The 20303-nt window shown below is 44.3% G+C and overlaps 1 protein-coding gene across 1 annotated transcript; it reads right to left on the bottom strand.

Moving 5' to 3' along the window:
- Positions 1-4719: 4719 nt before the first annotated feature.
- On the bottom strand, positions 4720-12371 carry SNU13 (small nuclear ribonucleoprotein 13). The gene is made up of 3 exons (XM_081060779.1): positions 12136-12371; positions 6913-7033; positions 4720-5943 (listed from the first exon to the last, which is right to left on the bottom strand). The coding sequence occupies exons 1-3, from the start codon at positions 12136-12138 to the stop codon at positions 5681-5683; spliced, it is 387 nt and encodes a 128-aa protein (XP_080916905.1). The 5' UTR covers positions 12139-12371; the 3' UTR covers positions 4720-5680.
- Between the last annotated feature and the right edge of the window lie 7932 nt (positions 12372-20303).

Here is a 20303-nt window from a genome sequence, read left to right as displayed (position 1 = left end):
TACTATGCTTTAGTGTGAAAGATGTGTCTGCCTCGCATCCAAAGATCACTTGCTGTTGGCTATTAGCTTAATTTTCTCCCATTTGGAACACACATCATCACAGTGGAAACAAATATGACGGTAGAGAGGGACAATTAAGGACAGGTGAACGTACTTGAGGAATGACAAGCCCTAGCAAGATCCTCTGTCCTCCTGTTTGTTTTCCCTTAATTGTGTCATTAAGATCTAAAGATCAAATTTCAGAAGCCATAGGAATGTATAATAACATTTCTAATCCTGGTACCATTTGCTTCATGAGTAAATAGCAACCCCTTATGTTGCATTCTTCTTACTGTGACTTGAAGCATATGAAAACACATTTCTATTGCCCTGAGAACTTGGTTTCCAGTATAAGTGAAATGAGTTATTCCTCTTATTTTTTAGGGGAGCTGTAGGAAGTTCAAGATGAAAAGGTGCTAGTATTAGAAGGGGAATGTCTGTGTTGTTCCTCCCGCCCCCCATCCCTCTCTCCCGTCCTCCCTGTCCCTTTCCTGCTCTTTCTGCTGCTATTGCTTTTGAAGAATTAGCTTGAGAGAAGGAAGGAAAGCATCTGGAGGGTTTGTGTCCTCCAAGGATGGCTTGAAATTCGGGGTTTATAAGTCCTGTGTCCTTCAGGAACGTATAGGAGGGGTCAAATTACTCTTGTAAGTGATTTTCAGTTTTGGGTTCCTTGCTCTGAGCTTTATAAGTTTTTTAAAAGAAACTTGTTTTTGCTTTTGTTTGGAAAGATGTATATTCTTGTTTGGATTTCTTCCCGTACCTGGGTCAGAGGGAAGATAATTCTCCAATTAGAAGAGATTCTTTTTATTGAATGTCAACTGTAATTGAAAAAATTTTTTGTAAGTTTTAAAGATACTTTTGAGGATACAGCAAGATAATGGAAACCATTTAACAGAGTAAGTGCTCACTTATGTTGAAAAGCCAGACCATCCCTCTTAAATGAAGCATGCTTAAAACTCTGGGTTGTAGAGGGGGTACCACTACTACCCAGATAGGTTAGAATCAGGCTGGTCACCACAAGTAGGAGGGTAAGAATGAGTACCCTCCCTGGGCCTGTTTTCAACCCTGGCTTTCCTGGCTAGAGAGGAAGGAGCCCTGAAGTGAATTCCATCCAGGCTTTTCTGTGCATTCCTGAGGGACCTTACCCAAGTCTAGGCTCCTTTTCCTGTTCTCCTTATTTACAAAATGGAGAATGAGAGTTCAAGGGTCAAACAACAAACACTACCAGTAAGGTGAATGTTAGAAAACTACTCTGGAGGTCTGTGACAAATAGTTGCGTCATCTGTTTTTCCGTAAATTAGTGTTTGCCTTCTCTGCTGTTGAGCTCCTCAGCAGAGAAGAAACATGTCCAAATGTAATTTGGTTGGGCTTTTGTACGTTAACAAATCAGATCTAGTAAATTTGCATCTTGCCTCCATCCTATACATGCAAGTGACTGTGGGAAATGGACCTGGCATTTTCAAACTTCGGTTTCCTAATATTTATAATAATAACGCGAAATGGTGAAAATAAAATGAGAAAAACGTAAACAGACATGGTGCTCAAAAGGTAGTAGCTCTGAGCCTTCTAACTTCTCCTTTGCAACATGCTGCAGTCTGCAGGGTGGTGGTAACGTGCAGATGCCACGTACAGAAATGCCCGGTGCCTGTGGGCTGTGGACGTAGCAGCTGGGTAGCAGTGCGGGATCAGGAACGGTAAGGGAGAGGCGCATTCACACCCAAGCGGCAGGACACCTGGGCAGGTGGGAGGGCGGGGCCACAGCTGGACAGCACACGTTGTTTGGCCAAAACTATACGGAACAAGCTATGAGCACATATGTATATACCTTCAAGCCAGATGCAAAGAGAACATCTGACGTGTTTTATGGTCTTATTAAAAAATGAAAAGGCAGGACCACGAATTCTGGGAGAAATTAGTCATCCACTTCCCCTTGCCCTCATCCAGAAATTCCAACCTCAAATCCACATTGGGGGGAAAACATCTGTTATACTCGAGCAGGAGCTACCACTGTCCCGCCTTTCTGATGTGAGACCAAACTATCCCTAAATGTGTAACAATCCTCATTGTAACGTGGTATGAAAGCCAACCTGCATGGGATTTGCTTCTGGGCACTCTGAAGCAGCAGGAAACATCTCACCTGTGGGCCCTGCCAGCACTTCCGGTATTCTTCATGGCCCTGTATTTTGATATGATCGTATTTATTGCTGCTGTTTTGACATTTTCATCTTTTCATCACCTGCCCCAACCTTAGTTGTCTATTGCTGTGTAATCCATTACCCCCAAAGTGATTAGCTCAAAAATAATTATCTCTTACTATTTCTGTGGATAAGGAATTTGGGAGTGCGCAGGCTGGGTGGTTCTGGCTTAAAGTCACTCGTGAGGCTGCATTCAAAATGTTGGCCAAGGCTGTAGTCATCTAAAAGTTTGACTGAGGCTGGAGGGTCTGTTTGTAGGTGGGGGTGGCTGTATTAATCATTTTTAATTTTCAGTATCTCATGTTTTGACATCTTGGGGGGCCAAGGGAGGGCTTACAGACCCAGGGAGAGACTGCCAGAAAATGCCAGGTACATTTAGCTAGTTCCTAAAGATAGATAACAGGGCAAGGTACCCTTAGAGCCCAAAACCCACAGAATTATTCAAACTGGCCAATCTTAAGCTGTTTACTGCCTTGCCTTTGCCACACACACACCCCAGTAAAGGCTGTGGGCTAGGATTTCCCCTTGCTTTGTTTGTTCCAGCTGCCTGACCAAAACCTAATACTTCCCCTGTGGCCCTGTGTGGTGTGGCATGCCCCCTCTTGGGAAACGTAATAAATTCTTTCAATATATTGACCTGTCCATGTCATCAGTCACTTCTATAAATTCCCTCGAGTACAAGGTTGGTGCTAGCCTTGGGGACACTCCACAGGCTGCTTAAGTCTTCAGTAACACGAAGACTTCCCTCATAGCCAGTGACCCAGAGAAGGCAGAAGCTGCAATGTCACACGTCATTCTGTAATACTCCGAGTCCTGCAGACCAGCTCTGAATTGGTGTGTGCTGAGATTACAGGGCACGAATTCCATGATGTGAGAATGACGGGGCCATCCCGGGGGCTGGCTGCCACATAGATCATGGAGATTACTGACTTGCTACTAAAAATGGTTTTCCTTTCTTCAGAAAAGAATATGCAAGTATACCTACCCATCTCTGCCCCATCTGAGGGACATACCTGATTTTTCAGGATGTAACTTAGCTGACACTGAGAAGAGACTCAGGGATATTAAGTGCTTAGAACAAGCTCCTCTCTCCCTTCCCCAAAACACCAGTTTGGGATGACAGATAATGGAAACACATTGTGTAGCACTTAATACTACAAATGAATAATCTCTTTAACAAAGTCATTATTGTAAATGCAAAAACACTCCTTAACCATAGGTCCACTTGGGACAAGGGTTTCAGGAAACTTACTCTAAAACAGAAGTTCCTAACCAGTATTTGTTTGGGGTCAAAGGACCCTTTGAGACCTAATGAAAGCCACTGGATTCTCTCTCCAAAATAAAATAAATTTTACATGGAAAATATTGTAACCTGCTTCATAGGTGGCTGGATGGAAGTGACCAGGTTTTTCGTTTCCATGTGTAGGCTTTAGGAATTATTCACTCTACACTTTGGGAGCCTGTTAGGACACTGCTTTGGGTGCCAGGGCATCACATAAGTTCTGGTTCTCTGATGAGGGCAATAGTCAGAAAACAATTGCAGATATTAGTTAAGGACAAGTTAAATAGAACGTTGTAGTGCTAGCAGGAAAGGAGACATGAGAGGGAGTAGCTAGGAAAGGCCCCGAAGAAGTGATATATGATTATAAAGGCACATATATGACAAAAGGAAATACGAAGTACTAACTCCACAAATATAAAAAACTGCTTGGGTAAGAAGTGTGAGTGTGTGGGGAGCGTATCAACATCGGAGTGAGCTGGCTGAGGGGAAATGACTGGCCCAGCAAGACCAGAACAGGCCTTAGCAGGACAGGTGGTTTCCAGGTTCCCCAGGTCTGCTTCCTGCTGGAGTGGGCAACCAGCCCAAGCTGGCCAAGAGGAAACCAAGTAAAATCTATCTTCATTAATCTATCACAGGACTCGTTTGTACTTTGGAAGAAAATTTCACAAGCTGAGGTATCAGGCTCTCATGGTCCTTAGTCTCAGATAAAAAGGAGGTGAGGCAGGTGAGGTGGCAGTGGCTTCCGTTCATACCAATTCTCCCCCTGCTCCCACACGCTCTAGGCTGTGCCACGGGCTACTTACTAGGAGCCCTAATTCTGCAACAAGGATTCTCAACGAGGGGTGACCTTGCCCCCAGGGAAGGCAATATCTGGAGGGAGGGGTTAGAATTGCCACTGACACCCAGTGGGTAGAGGGCAGGGGTCCTGCTAAACATCCTACAACATACAGTGCACCCCCCCCCCAGAATTATCCGGCCCCAAATGTCAATAGTGCCGAGGTTGAGAAACCCTATCTTAGAGGCAACACCTCAATGAGGTCTGTACAAGACATTCTGAAGTTATCAGAAACCATCTGGTAGGAAATGGTTTTCCCACAGCTTCTTAGTAGAAAGGTAGAGAAGCTAAAAACATTTGAATAATGCTAAGCAGTTCTTCCTTCAAATATTAGCTGGATACCCACCAAGAATCACACTTTCTTTAAATTGTAGTATGAATATATTTCTTTACTAGGACGCTCGCAAGAATAACACGTTAGCACTGTCCTTGTGATGTGATCTAAAGAATACATACATCTGACCCACATCGTGGCAGGAAACGGGTAAGGGCTCTCAGAGCTGGTACCAAGTGTCCACTGAAGAAATCTCCATCCACCAGAGGATGTTTCCTTGGACTCCATCATCTCTGCTGTAGCTTCCAGGTCTCCATGACGCCCAGGATCCTTCATGTCAGCACCCGCTGAGCCTCTTTTTTCTTGCTACTCCAGACTCGTTCAAATCCTATGTCAACTGCCCCGTAACTCCCTCGCCCAGGCCACCTCTGAACTCTGCAGCACATATCTCTTTGGTATGCTGCTGTCCTGCCACCCTCAGGGATACAGTTGGGAGTTGGGAACATAATATCCTATTGCCCAAAGCAAATGGCAGGGGTACATGAGCAAATGACACTTGGGCACACAACTCACCACCTCACAGAATCCATGCTTCCTCCCTAAATGACATATAATCCCCTAGAGAGCAAAGGAAGCGCTTAGATCATTGAACACGTATGGAATGCTTCTATATGCCAAGCACAAAGGATGCCTGGGGGGGGGGGGGTGACTTCATCGTGCCCTGCACACGGGAGGTAGTGCCCGAAAGTTGGAAGCAGATCGCCATCCTGACTCTTCCCTGCCCTTGAAAGGTGTCATCACTCTGCCTCTGCCTATTCTGGGCATTCGTTCAAAAGGAAAGAAAGATGGCAGAGAGAAAGAGGAAGGGTAGATCAGGGTGGGGACGATGACTTGTACGACAAAACAAAAATAATACAAAAATGTAAAAATCAGTTAGTACTACAATATTTTATAACAATAAAAAGTAGCTGAAACTACTACGTGCTAACACGGACAATATGATACATAACCCCAGGGGAGGAGTCAGCAGGGACAGTGTGGCATAGGCCACCAGTTTAGACTAAGAGCCTTTCAATGGACTGCTGAATGGACTGGATCTGCTGCTTCAGCTGTGAGCCTTCTTTGATGGTGACAGAACAGGCGATGACAGGCCTGGAGACCCCACAGGCCCGACCCAGTGCCTGCTTGGAGCGCACAAACACGTAGGGCACGTTCTTGTCTTCACACAGCAGTGGGAGGTGCAGGATGATCTCCAGGGGCTCAGCGTCTGCAGCCATCACAATGAACTCAGAGATGCCCCTGTTGAGGGTTTTGGTGGCTGTGGAGAGAAGGACAGGAGGCCCACAGGTGATGAGGGTTTGGGTAGGAAGCCACACGAAGCACTTTCCAAGGAAAAGAAACACAGGTGCAAGAAAACCGGGCACAACTCCCAGGCATAAGCAATTCCGTGTCCAGAGCCTTGGGAAGTGATAAAGGATTTCATCACCAAGCAGTCATTCTTAATGCTTTTGTCATGGCCAACATCAAACCCATCGGTTTTGGCTCTCTCAATCACTTGCTGCCCCCGCCCCCGTTTGTACCTGGACAAAGAACTCTCACCCTGACATGCAGCAAACAGTGTTTAAAGTTTTTTTTTTCCTTTTCCATTTGCGGGGGCAGGGGGAAGATAAAACAACAAACGATCAGTTTTGCAAAACACATCCCGAATCAGACCACTTCTTTCCTCTCCTCTGCTACCACACTGTCCAAGCCACCATCTCTTTCTTGCCTGGCTGAACAGCTTTTGGATAAGCCCCACCAGCAGGAGCAGTGCAGTGCAGCACTTCTCAAACTGTCACCTGTGAGGGTTTTACCACCCCAATCTGCCATGATCAGCGCATGCAACTCACCAAGGGAGCTCAACACCATGCAGTATCGTTCAAACGCTTATTCCTGACTGCTTACCTCTGTGGCCTGGTGCCGGCCCCTCGGACCACACTCTGCATTCTTGCTGGAGTACGAGACAAGGGCCCCGACTCTAGAGCCACACTGCCCAAGTTCAAATCCTAGCTCTCCTTCTCATTAGAAGGTAAATGTGACAAAATGCTAACAATAATGAGTGGATCTAAAAAAATTCTTAGTCCATTAACCTTTACCATCTAATGCCAAAATGCTGCTCTTAAGTCTTCCCATTGGTCCCAACCAAGAGTACCCAGCCCTCATTTCCTATTGGAAATCTAGCCCAGGGACCCTGGCCAGAGACAGGTGCCTTCACCTTTCTCCCCGGAGCACTCTCCGGCTGTCTTACCTTCATTGGCTCCTTTCCGAAGCTGCTTATAGTTACACGACTGCTGAACGAGGTCCAATAGTTTCTTGGTGAGGTGGGCATCTGCGAGAGGGTAAGCCTTCGGATTTACATCAGCCTCAGTCTATGGGGGGAAATCAACGCATCGGTCAAAGTGAGCCAGAAGTTGTTCCAGACCAATCACAAAATATTGTAATCAACAACTGAGAGGCACAACGGTCAGCTTCCCTGATCCCTCACCCCTAAATATACTTAATAACCGACACTGGCCTCACACTCCCAACTTAGAAAAACTGAATTAGGATTGAAAAAAGGTTAGTAATTACATAATCCAATAACGTACACTCAAGTCCATGTACTTTTACTTGCCTCTCTTTAGTCTAATGCTTGGTAATATCACAGCAAATGATCACAGATGGGCTCCCATGGCTCAGTATCCATTTGAGTCACATGGGGGCAATCTTTAAATCTCGATTTCCATACTCCATCCTAAGTTTACTGAATCAAAATTAAGGGATAATTTATAGGAATGCAGCTCGAAGGTCTCTCTCCAGTCTCCATTCAACACTCAAATCTCCTTCTGTCCTCAGTAAGAACCCTGGTTTCCAAAATATTTTCTCATTTATTCAACCCTACGATATATACAAAATAATTTCAGAATTGCTATATCAGTACTAACTCTACCAACAAAATTTCTTTTTGTTCATAGAATACATCCAAGTAAAGCCATCCAGAGTACTATATTCAAGTTATTTAAATTAAAATTTTCCTTGCAGTTATCAATTTGATATATAATTAGGGTTCCTTTGTATTCAGTTTGCTTTAAAAAAAAAACTTTTAAATCTTATTTTTCAAATATATAAAACATCAAATGGTTCCAAAGTCAAAGGTATGCTAGTGAATCAACAGTGTTTTCAAAACTGGTAAACAGTAAAGCATTTATCCTGCCTTTCCTATATAGATCGTATCACCAGGTAATCAAATAGCAGATGAGAAAGCTCTCCTGTATTGGTTATCCCACTTAATAAAGAAGGAATGATACAATTAAGCATCAACCCTGATAACCCACATTAATCAATCTAGACATAAATTAATTAATGGATCCAGACACTCATTATGTTACCAATACCACAGAAGATAACATGTGCTCACTGCCCCTCTTGAAGAGCAAAACTCAAAGATCAAGTAGTTGTGGGGGGAAAAGGAAAGAAAAAAGTCTGATCAAGCCTTTGATTCTGATACTACATATTTGATATTATGGAATTATTAAATTTTGGGGTGTTATGGTATCATTGTGGCTGTTAAAAAACTTTATTTTGTAGGTATCTACTGTTAAACCTATGGATTAGATGTTATGTCATTGAGGTTTGCTTCAAAATGACCCACACAGGGAACGAGTTGGGTGGGATCTGCCCTATGCCATTCCTTCCACTTCATTCCCACTTTTCCAGCTTAACCATTTTCATTAATTTCTTATTTGTTTTCCCTGTGATTCTTTTTACAAATATATATTGAGGTATATATAGTACACTCATATATATAATCCAGGTGCAGCCCCACGTTCCATCGCATGTGCCAGCGGTTGGCTGGTGGCAGCAGTCTGGTCTAACCCTGGGTCTGGAGGCTGGACCATGGCACTCCACATTGCAGTTGTGGGCAGTGACCCACAGGTGACGGCCACGTGGGAACATTCACCTTTGCCACCTGCCTTGGTGGTCTCCTGCATGAGACTGAAAGGACACCAAAATGACCAGACCCCAGAGGAGCAGGAAGTGACCTCAAGGGCCAGATTACACCAAGACGCCGGGTCCCTAACACATCACACTGGGTGAATCTGTCTTGGTCCCTGGGTGATGAAGAATTAGGTGAGGGCTGCAGGAGTTCCCCAGGCTGGGTTCTCCACACATTTTAGAATTCACTTTTCAAGGTCGACAAAAAAAGCCTGCTGGGACATTCTGTATGATTTGTAGATTTGGTGTAATACTAATTCCAACAAAACACCTTTAGGAGCAGAATTTGCCAATCCATTACAATATATATACTTAACTCTTTAGCGCTTTTAAATAAAGTTTTATTATTTTCCAAAAGCCTTAACTTTTTACTTATTCCTAGATACTCCAAGTTAAGAAAATTCACTGTATTTCCTAGTGTGCTAAGAATTTCTTCTTTTATAAATGAATTGGTGTTGAATTCTATCAGATTTTTTTGTACTGATTCAGATAATAAGGCTTTTTTCCTTTTACACTCTAACATTATATCAATTTTGCATTCTTGCAATGCAACCAATTTAAGTAAGATATTTTTATATCCATTATAAAATACAATTTTAATGGATATAAGGTTTCTTTTGGGAAGGGTAAAATGCTTTAAAATTCAATAGAGTGATGGTTGCACAACTCTAAATATATGAAAACCACTTCATTATACACCATAAACAGGTTAACTATGGTATGTAAATTATCTCAATAAAGCTATTTAAAAAACTAGGTCCAGAGTTTTTTCAGGTTAAAAAATGTTAACTTAGTTTACTATTCAGTTTTTTCTATTTCTACTTGAATTGGTTTTGATAATTATATATTCTTTAGGCATTCATTCATTCAATCTAGGATTCTCTGTTTATAGACATCAAATTGTGCTTAATATCCTTTCTTTTTAACGTCTACAGATTATGTCTCCATGTATTTACTCCTTATGTATGCCTTAATGCTTGTTTTTTTAAAATCAATCTCACTATAGGGGACTTGTCAAAGAACTGTCTTCTGATTTTGTCCATCCTATAATATTAGGATCTACTTCCTATTCCAGCAATTTCTGCGTTTTTTCCCCTTCTACTTTTTTTGGGGTTACTTTGTCCTTTTGTTCTTTTCCTGCCTTTTTAGTTCTTCCCCCCAGTGTAAGCATTTTAGGTTCCAATTAATACTTTAGTTGTATCCAACATTCCTTAGTATGTGGTATTTTCATTATTATTCAGTTGTGTTTTAAAATTTCCATTATCATGTTTTAAAATTTGACCCAGAGTTATTTGTATCTTCTTTCCAAACACTTTGTTACTAGTTCCTAACTTATTTGCATTTTGGTTGGGAGAACATAGTCTGCATTATTACTCTTTTAAAATTTGTTGACTTTGCTTCATGACCCTGTAGGTGGCCAATTTTCATAAATATTCCTTGCTTAAAAAGTATCTTCTATACCTGTCAGGTGCGTCATTTACTAGATCCACTATGACCATTAACTAGATCAAGTTTATGCATCATGTTGGTCAAATCCTCTATTTCCATACTGATGTTTTGGCTTCATAACCTAATAATTAATTATAATTATGCTGTATGACTGCATGTTTGTCTATTTCTTCTTGTAATTATGTCATTTTCATTTTGTCCCTTATCTTTTAGCCACTCTATCTTTACAGATGCCTTAAAACCCTTTCTTTCTAATGTTTATACAGGCTATACTACACTTTTTAAATTAGCATATCTTTTCCATTCTTTTTACTTCAATCTTGTCGTTTAACTGAAACATTTAGTCCCTGTCTATATATACTAACGTACTGACTGGGTAAATTAAGTTAAACATTGGGTTCAAATCTTCCTTCTTTTGTGCCTTCTATTGGTTCCATTAAGTATTTCTCTTCTTCCTTTGAGTTTATTATTTTTTCATGATGTTCCCCTCTACTAGTTTGGAATTATATATCTTTAGTCTTCTGGTGGCTACCTGAGAAATCTCATTTGTCCTTAACTTATCAAAATCTAATGCTCATCAACACTATTCTCCTCCTCCTAAATGACAGAGGACCCAACAATACTTTAATTGCAATCACTCTTCAAAATCAGTTTCTAAGATGTCAGATATTTCAATGGCGGTTTTCAACAACCCACCTCTGGAGGTAAGGATTCTCAACTCTCAATAAACATCAAGTGCATAAAAGGGGAAGACTTCAGGAGCCTCAATCACCATCATCTCATTACAGTCAACAACGAAAGAAAGTCGGCTCAACTTTAAAACCAAACTACCTTATACATAGCAATTGAAATTTGCTTAGTGTGCATTTATCTACCTTTCAACTTTTTAAAGATTTAATTAAATGAGTGAATGAAATCATACTACTAGCTAACTTTACCCCCCTAGCTTGATCAGTTTGGTCCTGTACACCAGACAGCCCCAAACTGCAAGGTTTTGATTTGACAATAAATACTGTGATCACTCGATTTGTACCAAGTACTAGGACTAGATGTTTATCGAGCATTACCTCGCTCAATTTAATCCGCATGCTGTGTAATTCCCATTTTACAGTTGAGGGAAATTTTTCTTATGTTCAACCTCAGACCATCGATTTCAAAACTTTTCACGCAACTACATAAGATGGGCACTGGTTTAGAAGCTTCAAATTCTAGGCTCAGCCAAGTACTAGCTTCAAAATGGGGCGGGTGGGAGTGGGTTGGGGAAACGAAGTGGGGTAAGGTACCCGCCGGGATCCAACTCACTATGTAAGTACAAGTGCTTTGCAGACTCTTCCTTTCTTACCAAGTGCTCAAACCTGCTACCATGCTACACGACTTGATTGAAAGTCGGAGAACAACAGTTTAGAGGAGCCGCACGTGGTGCTCCCAGGACCTCTTATTTCTGATGTCCTACGGCCTCGCAGGAGGAGCCCTTCCTGTATCCCCGGCCGGGGCTCGGGAATCCTCCACCATCCTCAGCCTCCAAATGCCAAAGGCTCTTTTAGGTCCCCGGCACGTGCAACTCCGCGGCGCGCATCAGGAGCAGACCCATGGAGATCTCCCGGCAACGGGGAAGTGAAGTAGGGGAGGCTGATCCGAATCCTGGGTTCCACACCATCCCTAAGCGACCCCTCCTCAAAATAAAAGAGATGGAGCCAAGTTTTCTCATCCAACTTTCTACTCTCTCCCACGTGTGTTAGTCTCTCTCTCCCAGGTCGGACCACAACCGCTCTTCTCACCAGAGGCCTTCGGCCACGCGCCGAGTGCTGCACTCCGCCTCACAGCAGTCGGTACCTTAAGGCTTCGGAGTTCTAACCTCCGGCCGGGCTGCTGGGACCCCGAGGCTCCCGGAGTTCAGACTCTGGGCCCGGCGGCCGGGACTGCGCAGCGCCGGAACTCTAACCCCAGGCCTGGCGGTCGAGACGGCGCACGTTTTAAGCTTCCTACAGGCTAGAGAGTGAACCGATCCCCGCGACTCCAAATTCCCGGCCTTTTGGGAAGCACTCACCATGGCGGTGGTTCCGCGGTCTCGCCTCTCCTCAAGAAGCGCCACCGACGTCAGAGCAGGAGCGCTCGCTTGCGCCGGAAAGTCGCAAGGAAAGAGGAAAAATGGCCGAACGCGGCAGGAAGCGGAAGTGACGTCACTGTGAGCGGGCGAACCTGGCCCGCTAAAAGGGAACCCGGGGGTAAACGGCCTCAGTTCCGGGCAAGGGACCGAATTTTGCTGTGTTTATGATCATTCTGCTATACAATATTGGCAGAAACAATGAGGTAAACATTCGAAAACAGCACAGCAAAACACAAAATTTCAATGGTGTCAGCATTCCACTCGCGGCTTATCTTTGAGCACATTCTTGTGTTTGAAATAATCTTTTGACCCATCACTGGTGAAGAAAAGGTATGGAGATAATGATAGGTAATCCTAAATATTTTCCTTTATATTCAGATATCCTTGTTAAAATTTCTGGTGAGGAGTACAGTCCAACAGAAATGGAACCCATTGAGTGAGGAATTCAGGAAAAGAGTAAGCTTAGGGATGGGGGTTGAGTTTTTGTCAGGTTGAATTTGGAGATGTCATAGGACACCCATTTTCTTATGGCCAGCATACTGTTCTCCATGCTGCCCCAAAATTCCATTATTTAAAACTAGACTCATGCCTCACCACCTCCAAGAGGTCCTCCCTGATTGTATGGCCCTTACTCATCTCTCCAATATGATGCCAGGCACACTTGGGACCACTTAGATCTAGCCAAAAATAGACCATTAAGGGCTAGTTCCAGTTAATTCCTTTGGAAACCTAGAAGTAGAGAACTGGCAGGTATCATGCAGCTCAGCCCCTTCATTTTACACATACTGAGGCCCAGAGAGGGGAAGCTGCTTATATACCATCACAGGGTGAGGCAGCAATAGAGCCAGAACTGGACCCTGGGATGTTTAGCTGTTGGCCTGGGTAACGTTCGCCACATCTAGTTGCTCTGCCTGGGATGTGTTGTGGCATTGGGCAACCGGATAGGTTTAAACTGGTTCCAGGACTGAACATTCATTACATCGAAAATTTCCCCATCAAACTTCACCTCATGCAAATCATGCATGACTATCAAAGAACAAAATTTGTCTTCAAATTAAGAAATGTCCACTGATGGCTTCTGTTTAGAGCAGAACCTGTGATTTGGACTCCGCTCCTCACCTCTTGAGTCCTGTTTCCTGTTTCCATATTAATTGGACCTATCAGCCATCACTGTTGAGGGAATGAAACCTTATTTTTCCAATTTACAGTCATAGATGTGTCCCTATCATTTGCTTTTTTGATGTCTTTTATAACAATTTCTGATTGTTATTTGGCCTACCTGGCATCTTGGACCATATCCCACATCTTCTCAGTAATGGCTGATAGGGCCTTGATGGTTTTATAATCAAGAGTAATGAGACAGTACACTTTACTTAATTAATTCTATTTTCCAACTTTATAATTATTTAACTTTCATGTTCTCTCAGAACTAGCCCATCCTTTTTTATCTTGCTGTTTCCTTTGTTGGTAAGTTAATAAATGTTGACATATGATCAGGGTCAATTTGTCTAAGAAATTTTTCTTTTACTACACTTCTGTGCTTAAAATCCTAAAACCTTGACATGATTTATTAGACCCCTCTTCAGTATTCCCTGTGTCCTCCACATGTTACAGCCACATCTACTTTTTTTTTTCTACCCTGAGCACACTTCAATCACTCCAACTCCATCCATCTCCCTCAATTAGGAGTAATGTGCTCCGCTGTTCTGCTTAGCTAACCCCTACTCATCACCTCTTCAGTGAAGCCTCGCTGATCGCCCAGACCAGGTAATTGCCCCTACTATATCGACCCACAAGCCTTTGTACTTGTCCTTTGTAGCATTCGTTGACCTTGTCTTTATTCAGTGTCCATCTTTCCAAACACACTGAGAACTCTATGAGAACAAGGCTCGTAGTTGCCTTGGACACTGTGGATACCCATCTTCTGGCACTATGCCTGCACCAAAGGGAATGCTTGTTTCCCTTAGGGATCTTTGGAGGCTAGCAACCAAAAAAAAAAAAAGGAATTTGGGAAACGATGCTGTGGTGGAGCCCAGAGGGTCAAGGGAAGCCGATTGTGAGGCCAGTTCTACAGTCTCATTCCACTGTCAATGTCTTCTAGGCAAAGACCACCAGAAACACACCTATAGTGATATTACTCATTGCAACAAAGGAGATCACACACCGGGAGGAACTGTGGGACTTCTCAACAAAAGAGTGTTAGAAAGGATTTACTATAGGATTTGAGCTTGTGTTAGGTGACTTGGGGCAGGGTTCAAGGAAATGGGATTTGCTCTGGATTTGACCCTGTCAGGAAGTTTGAATAATTCTATGATTGGGCATCTTAATAAATTTTATCTACAAGGTGGAAGAAATGAAATGAGTCTATAGCTGTAATTGGTAAAGAAATAGCAGTCACTCATATTAGCCAGGTATTAGCCAAATAACCATTATTTGGTTATTTTTATGGTTTCAATAATGTTCATGTTTTTGTCTATATTCAGAGATGATTAAAGAGTGGTCTTGTTTTTGTCTTGATTATCACAGAGTGGCTTTGTCTGATATTGATGTTCTATGGAATTGTTTATGTTCAGCAGGAGAACCTCAAGGCCCAGCTATGAGTGTTGCCAGCTCCTAGCAACGTTAAGGCCTAACTGACAGAGCTGGGCCAGTTCCTAGCTGCCATGAGCTGCTTTTCTTTCTCTCACCAGCTTCCTATTTTTATTTTGAATCTCTGTTCTTGATATTTACAGCCCTGGCAGAGAGCCCAGTTGGCCAAACTTAGGTTACTCATCTCTACTCTTTAGTTGTCCTGGGTCTGTGAGAAAGTATCAGGTATAAGTTGGGGTGACATTCAGCCAGAACACATTGTGTGGCATACTGAGTTCTTAAAATAGAGAAATGCTTCCCAAATGGTTGGTAAAGAAGTGATGTCCCTAGGACCCCAGGAACCACTTACAACCCAGCTATTAAAGGGGTAAAGTCTGGTCCATTCTGATTGGCTGATGTCCCTGCTCACTCCATATTTCAATATTTTGAATATAGAAAGTAGCATTTAGTCTCCCAGCATCACTGATCCTGAGATGGGAAAAGTAATCTGGGTGGTCAAATAAGAATGCACATGTTCAATACAATGTTGATTAAATGTTTGTTATTGGATAGACAGATGGACAAATGGATAAAAGTATTACATCAAATAGGAGGAAAGAAATCAGCAGACTACAGGTTACATCACCCTACCCTCCATGGGAGGACTTAATATCTTCACTCCAGAGGACAGGATGTTTAAAACAAATTCTTCTTCCTTTTAATTCCTTTTGGGCAGTTCCCCAACGCTGTGCTTACCCGCACTGAGGGCATGTTAGCCAGCGCTGGTGCCAGGTTCAGCAGCTGGAGCTGAGACTGGAGCATCAGGCCCCTTTGTGAGGTGGCCTCAGTGACAGAGGTGCTATGAGATAGGGGTGCCCCACCCCTACATGGCTGGATCAGTCCTGCCCTCCAACTCCCTAACACCACCTGCCTGACCTAAGCTTTGTCATGTTACTGCCACTGCTGGGTGCCTGTGCGGTGGTGGGGCCGTTCCAGGGCCCTGAGTGGGAGCCAGTGCGGGGCCTGCTCTCCGAGGATCACAGCTGCAGGGACCCTCGGTGCTGTGGCAACCTGCTCGTCTTCTGTCTCTTTCTGATCTGGCAGGTGCGGCACTGTTGGCACCAGGTCATGAGGACCCACCTCAGCATGAAGAAGGTCATACAGGTGAGGGAACTTCATACACCTCCTTCCCTCAGCACCGTGATTGTTTCAGTCACTTGTTATGAAGACGCTGTTCTATGCCGTGTATAGGGATGAATCTACTGGGGAACTCAGACTGGTCAGGGAGACCACATCTTGCCCCAAGCCCAGCAGTTACCCTGGACTCCTCTCTTCCTCACTCCACATTTTCAATCCCTCTCCAAGTCCTATGGGCTCTACTTGCAAACCATATCTCAAACCTGATCACTTTCCAAAACCTCACCACATCCACCTGGGCAAAGCTGCCCTTGTGTCTCACCTGGAATTCAGACCCTGCCTTTGGCGTGGTTCCCGCCACCTCTCTCACCCAGCCAGTCAGTACTCACGCAGCCAACAGAATGACTTTCTTCTTTCTTTTTTAAAACTTTTAACTCAAGAATAATATATATACACAGATTATAAGTATATAGGTCAATGAATTTTCATTAACTGAACACATCCACGTGTACTCAGGTAAAGAAACAGACCAGCAGCCCAAAAATATGCTGATCAAAAAACTGATCACAGCACTGTGCCACTCAGAACCCTGTACTTGTTCTTACGGATGCATTTCCCATCAAACTCAGAATAAAATCCAAACTTCTAACCACAACTCCAAGGTCCAGCATGGTCTGTCCTCGTTTCTCTCTGACCTCATCTCCCAGAACTCTCCTGGTCATTCATTCCATTCTGGTCACATGGGCTTTCTAGTTGTTCTTATACACATGACCTTGTTCTATCTTCAAGGTCTGTGCACTAATATCTCCTGTGCCTACAATGCTCTTTCTTCAGATGTCGCTTGGTTTGCCCCTCACTTCACTTAGGTCTCTAGTCAAATGTTACCACCTCTGAGAGGCCTTCTCTGACTACTCTGCTTCTCTGTCTTCTCTGACTATACTGCTTCATTTCCATCACAACACTTTCATATGTAACATTATGTTGTGTACTTGGCTATTGTCTGTCTCCCATGTCTAGAAGATAGCTCCCAGAAGGGACTTTGTCTTGTTCATGCTGGTACCCCCACCACCTAGAATAATGCCTGGGCCAGAGTAAATGCTTTCTCTTTCCTGAATGAATGACTACTGTTTGCCCTAAGGGAAGTGACTCCCCCTTTCTTGAGCCCCGACATCCTCATCTGGATAATGGGGATAACAATTGTGATCTGTGGGGATTAGATGAGACAATGTGTGCAAGGATTTTGCTTCTCTGTTCTCATCTACAGGTGCCACCACCGAAGTGGGCCATGTTCTCTATGAGACATGACATGTGTTTGGGGCTGATCCCTAAGTTATTCTTCAGTCCTGGCAAGTTCAGGGGCTTGAACGCTCATGTTCAACAATGTGCACAAAAGAAGAGATGGAAATACTGGAGGAACCTCCGGGAATCATGGGCCCAACACCTGCCCTCCTGGCAGCACCCATGTCCGTGCTCACGTCGGGATTTCCATTACCCTCCTGAGCCTATCTTTTGCACCACCTTCTTTTCAAGCATCTGTATGCTCCCTCAGGACAGTTCTTGGGACATATGGCAGGTACCCTGGTGTCTCAGTGATGAACATACTCACTGGATTTGCAAGCCACTGCTCCCTGACCTAGACATGTATTGCAGGAGGGAGAAACTGTTGGTCCACACACAGGAAGAGTTGGTGCCATTGGAACCTGCTGTCAGCATGAGGTCCCACCCCACCTCTGTGACTTTGGCCACTTCTCTGTCAGATCTCCCTTCATCTCAGAGGCTGCAATTCTGCTCCACAGAATTCCCACCTTTTCCTTCCAACCAACAAGGGAGAATGCCCACCTGGAAGTCCTGTGGCTACCCACAAGAGGTCTGGGCACCAGGGAGGGAAAATCAGACACTAGGCAGAAAGGACAGTAAAGAGACCCAGGCTTCAGTGTGGGCCAACCAGAGAGAGAGCAATGGGGAGGATGCTTGCGATAATCAAGCATCTGGAAGGCAACTCCCAATAAACTTTGGGATGGAGGACAATGCAGAAACTAAGGTCCTAGAGGGGGGAAGCCAGAGACTAGTGATAAGTAAAGCTGATGGAGAGATCCTGACCTTAGGGTGGGAGAACCACGACCAGATGGGACGTGAGAATAGACCCAAAATTCAAGAACTAGGGAAGAGAAATCAGAGGGAGGCTGGAGGTGAGGATCCTCTCATAAGCCAGGAACATGTAGAGAACCAAGATCAGTTAAGATGTAAAATTGATGCAGAGACCCAAACACCAGAGTGGGGAGACCAGGATAAGAGTAGAAATGAGGATGCTATAGAGACCCAGGCACTTGAAAAGAACAAGAAAGAGGCCCAAGAGGAGCATGAAGGAGAGACCCAGGCCCAAAGTTTGGGAAAACAGGGCCAAACTGGAAATGAGAATGGTGAGGAGTCCCAGGTGCCAGGGTGGAGAAAACAAACCCAGATTAGAGGTTATATTGGTACAGAAATTCAGGCAGAAAAAAGGGAAAACAAAGACCAGGTTGGAAGTGAGAATGCTGTGCAAACCCAAATATCTGGGAAGGAGAACCTGGGAGAAGTAAAAACAGAGGATGATGTGGAGATCCAGGCCCTGGAGTGGGGAAAACAGGAATGTGTTGGAAGTGATAATGTCACAGAGATCCAGATGCCATGGTGGGATAAGGAAGATCACGGTGGAAGTGAGAAAGCTGGGAAGACCCAAGCATCTGGGGAAGAGATCCAGAAGCAACTAAGACACGGACTTCGAGTGGGGTCAGGAAGCCATGGCTTGAGAAGAGGTCAGGCTGCTGGGGAAACCCAGCTATCTAGAAGGAAGGACCTCCGAGAGATCAGAGAGGAGGATTGGGTGGTGGTTCAGGCACTATGGTGGGAAGACCAGAGACCAGTAGCAAGTGAAATTGACAGAGAATTTGAGATACCACGTTGGGAGAATCAGGACCAGATTGGAGGTGAACATAGAGCAGAAATTCTGACATCAGAGAAGAGAAACCAGAGAAAGGACAGAGGTGAGGATAATATAAAAACTCTGGAACCTGAGGCAGAGAACCAGGGGCAATTAAGAGGTGATACTCTTGTAGACACCCGTCCACCGGATAGAAAGAACCAGGAGCAGTGTGGAGATGAGACTAGTATATATATACATGTACCAGGGAAGGGAAACCTGAGAGGGCTTAAAGGTGAAGATGGTAAAGAGACCCAGGAACTTAGGGAAGAACACCAGGGTCAGTTAAGCAACGAAATGAATGAAAAAATTCACCCACCAAAGTGGAAGAATGAGGAACACATTAGAGGCAAGGATGGTGCAAATACCCAGGTACCTGAGGGAGAGAAGTGGGGAGAATTAACAAGTAACATAGATGGAGAAACTCATTCAGTAGAATGGGAGAAAGAGGAGCAGGCTGGAGGTGAGAATGGCACAGAAATCCAAGCTTCAGACAAGAGAAACCCGAGAGAAGATGGAGGTGAGGATGGTACAGAGACCTGGGCAGCTGAGGAAGAAAAACAGAGTCAGTCAAGAGATGATATTGATAGAAAGACCCATTTATCAGAGTGGAAGAACCAGGAGCAGATGGGAGGTGAGAATGGAACAGAAATTCAGGCACCAGAGAGGAGAAATCAGAGAGAACCTGGAGGTGAGGATGGTACAGAGACCCAGAGACCTGAGAGAGAGAACCTAGGACAGTTAGATAGTGAAATTGGAGAGAACCATTCACCAGGGAGGAGGAACTGGGAGCAGACTGGAGGAAAGAATGATGCAGAAAGACAGACATTGGAGAAGAGAAACGAGAGAGAACTTGTAAGCGAGGATGGTAGAAAGATCCAGAGACTTAGGGGAGGGAACCAGACACCGTTAAAAAGTAAAGTTAATGGAAAGACTTCTTCATCAGAGTGGAAGAACCAGGAGCAGATTGGAGATGAGGATGGTGCAGAAATTCAAATACAAGGGAAGAAACACCCGAGAGGGACCACAGGTGGTGATGGTAGAGAGACTCAGGTTCCTGGGGGAGATTCCCAAGGACAGTTAAGAAGTCAAATTGATGGAGAGATCCAGATGCAAGGGCAAGGGAACCAGAACAAGAGTGGAGATGAGGATACTGCTGAACTCTGGGATGCAGGGAGCCAGAGAAAGTGCAGAGCTGAGGATGCTGGAAGGCCTGGAGTTCCAAGGGGAGGAAACAAGGACCAAGTCAGAGGAAAGGATGCTGCTGAAGCCAATCTGCAAGTTGACTGCTCTGGGAGTGAGAAGCCCCCGGCCCTCACTGGCTCTGGCTATGGGGACATGGAACAGAAACAGGCAGTGGCCTCTGCTCCCTGTCCTGAGATGAAGCTTCTCCCCCATCGGGGTGAACTCTTCCTGCTCGCCAGTGGAAAGGGAGCGCATTTGG

Source organism: Rhinolophus hipposideros (genome assembly GCF_964194185.1).
Source record: "Rhinolophus hipposideros genome assembly, chromosome: 9".
Lineage (NCBI taxonomy): Eukaryota > Metazoa > Chordata > Mammalia > Chiroptera > Rhinolophidae > Rhinolophus > Rhinolophus hipposideros.
Note: the sequence above shows the minus strand (reverse complement) of the source record. Positions and strands in the feature narration are given on the sequence as shown.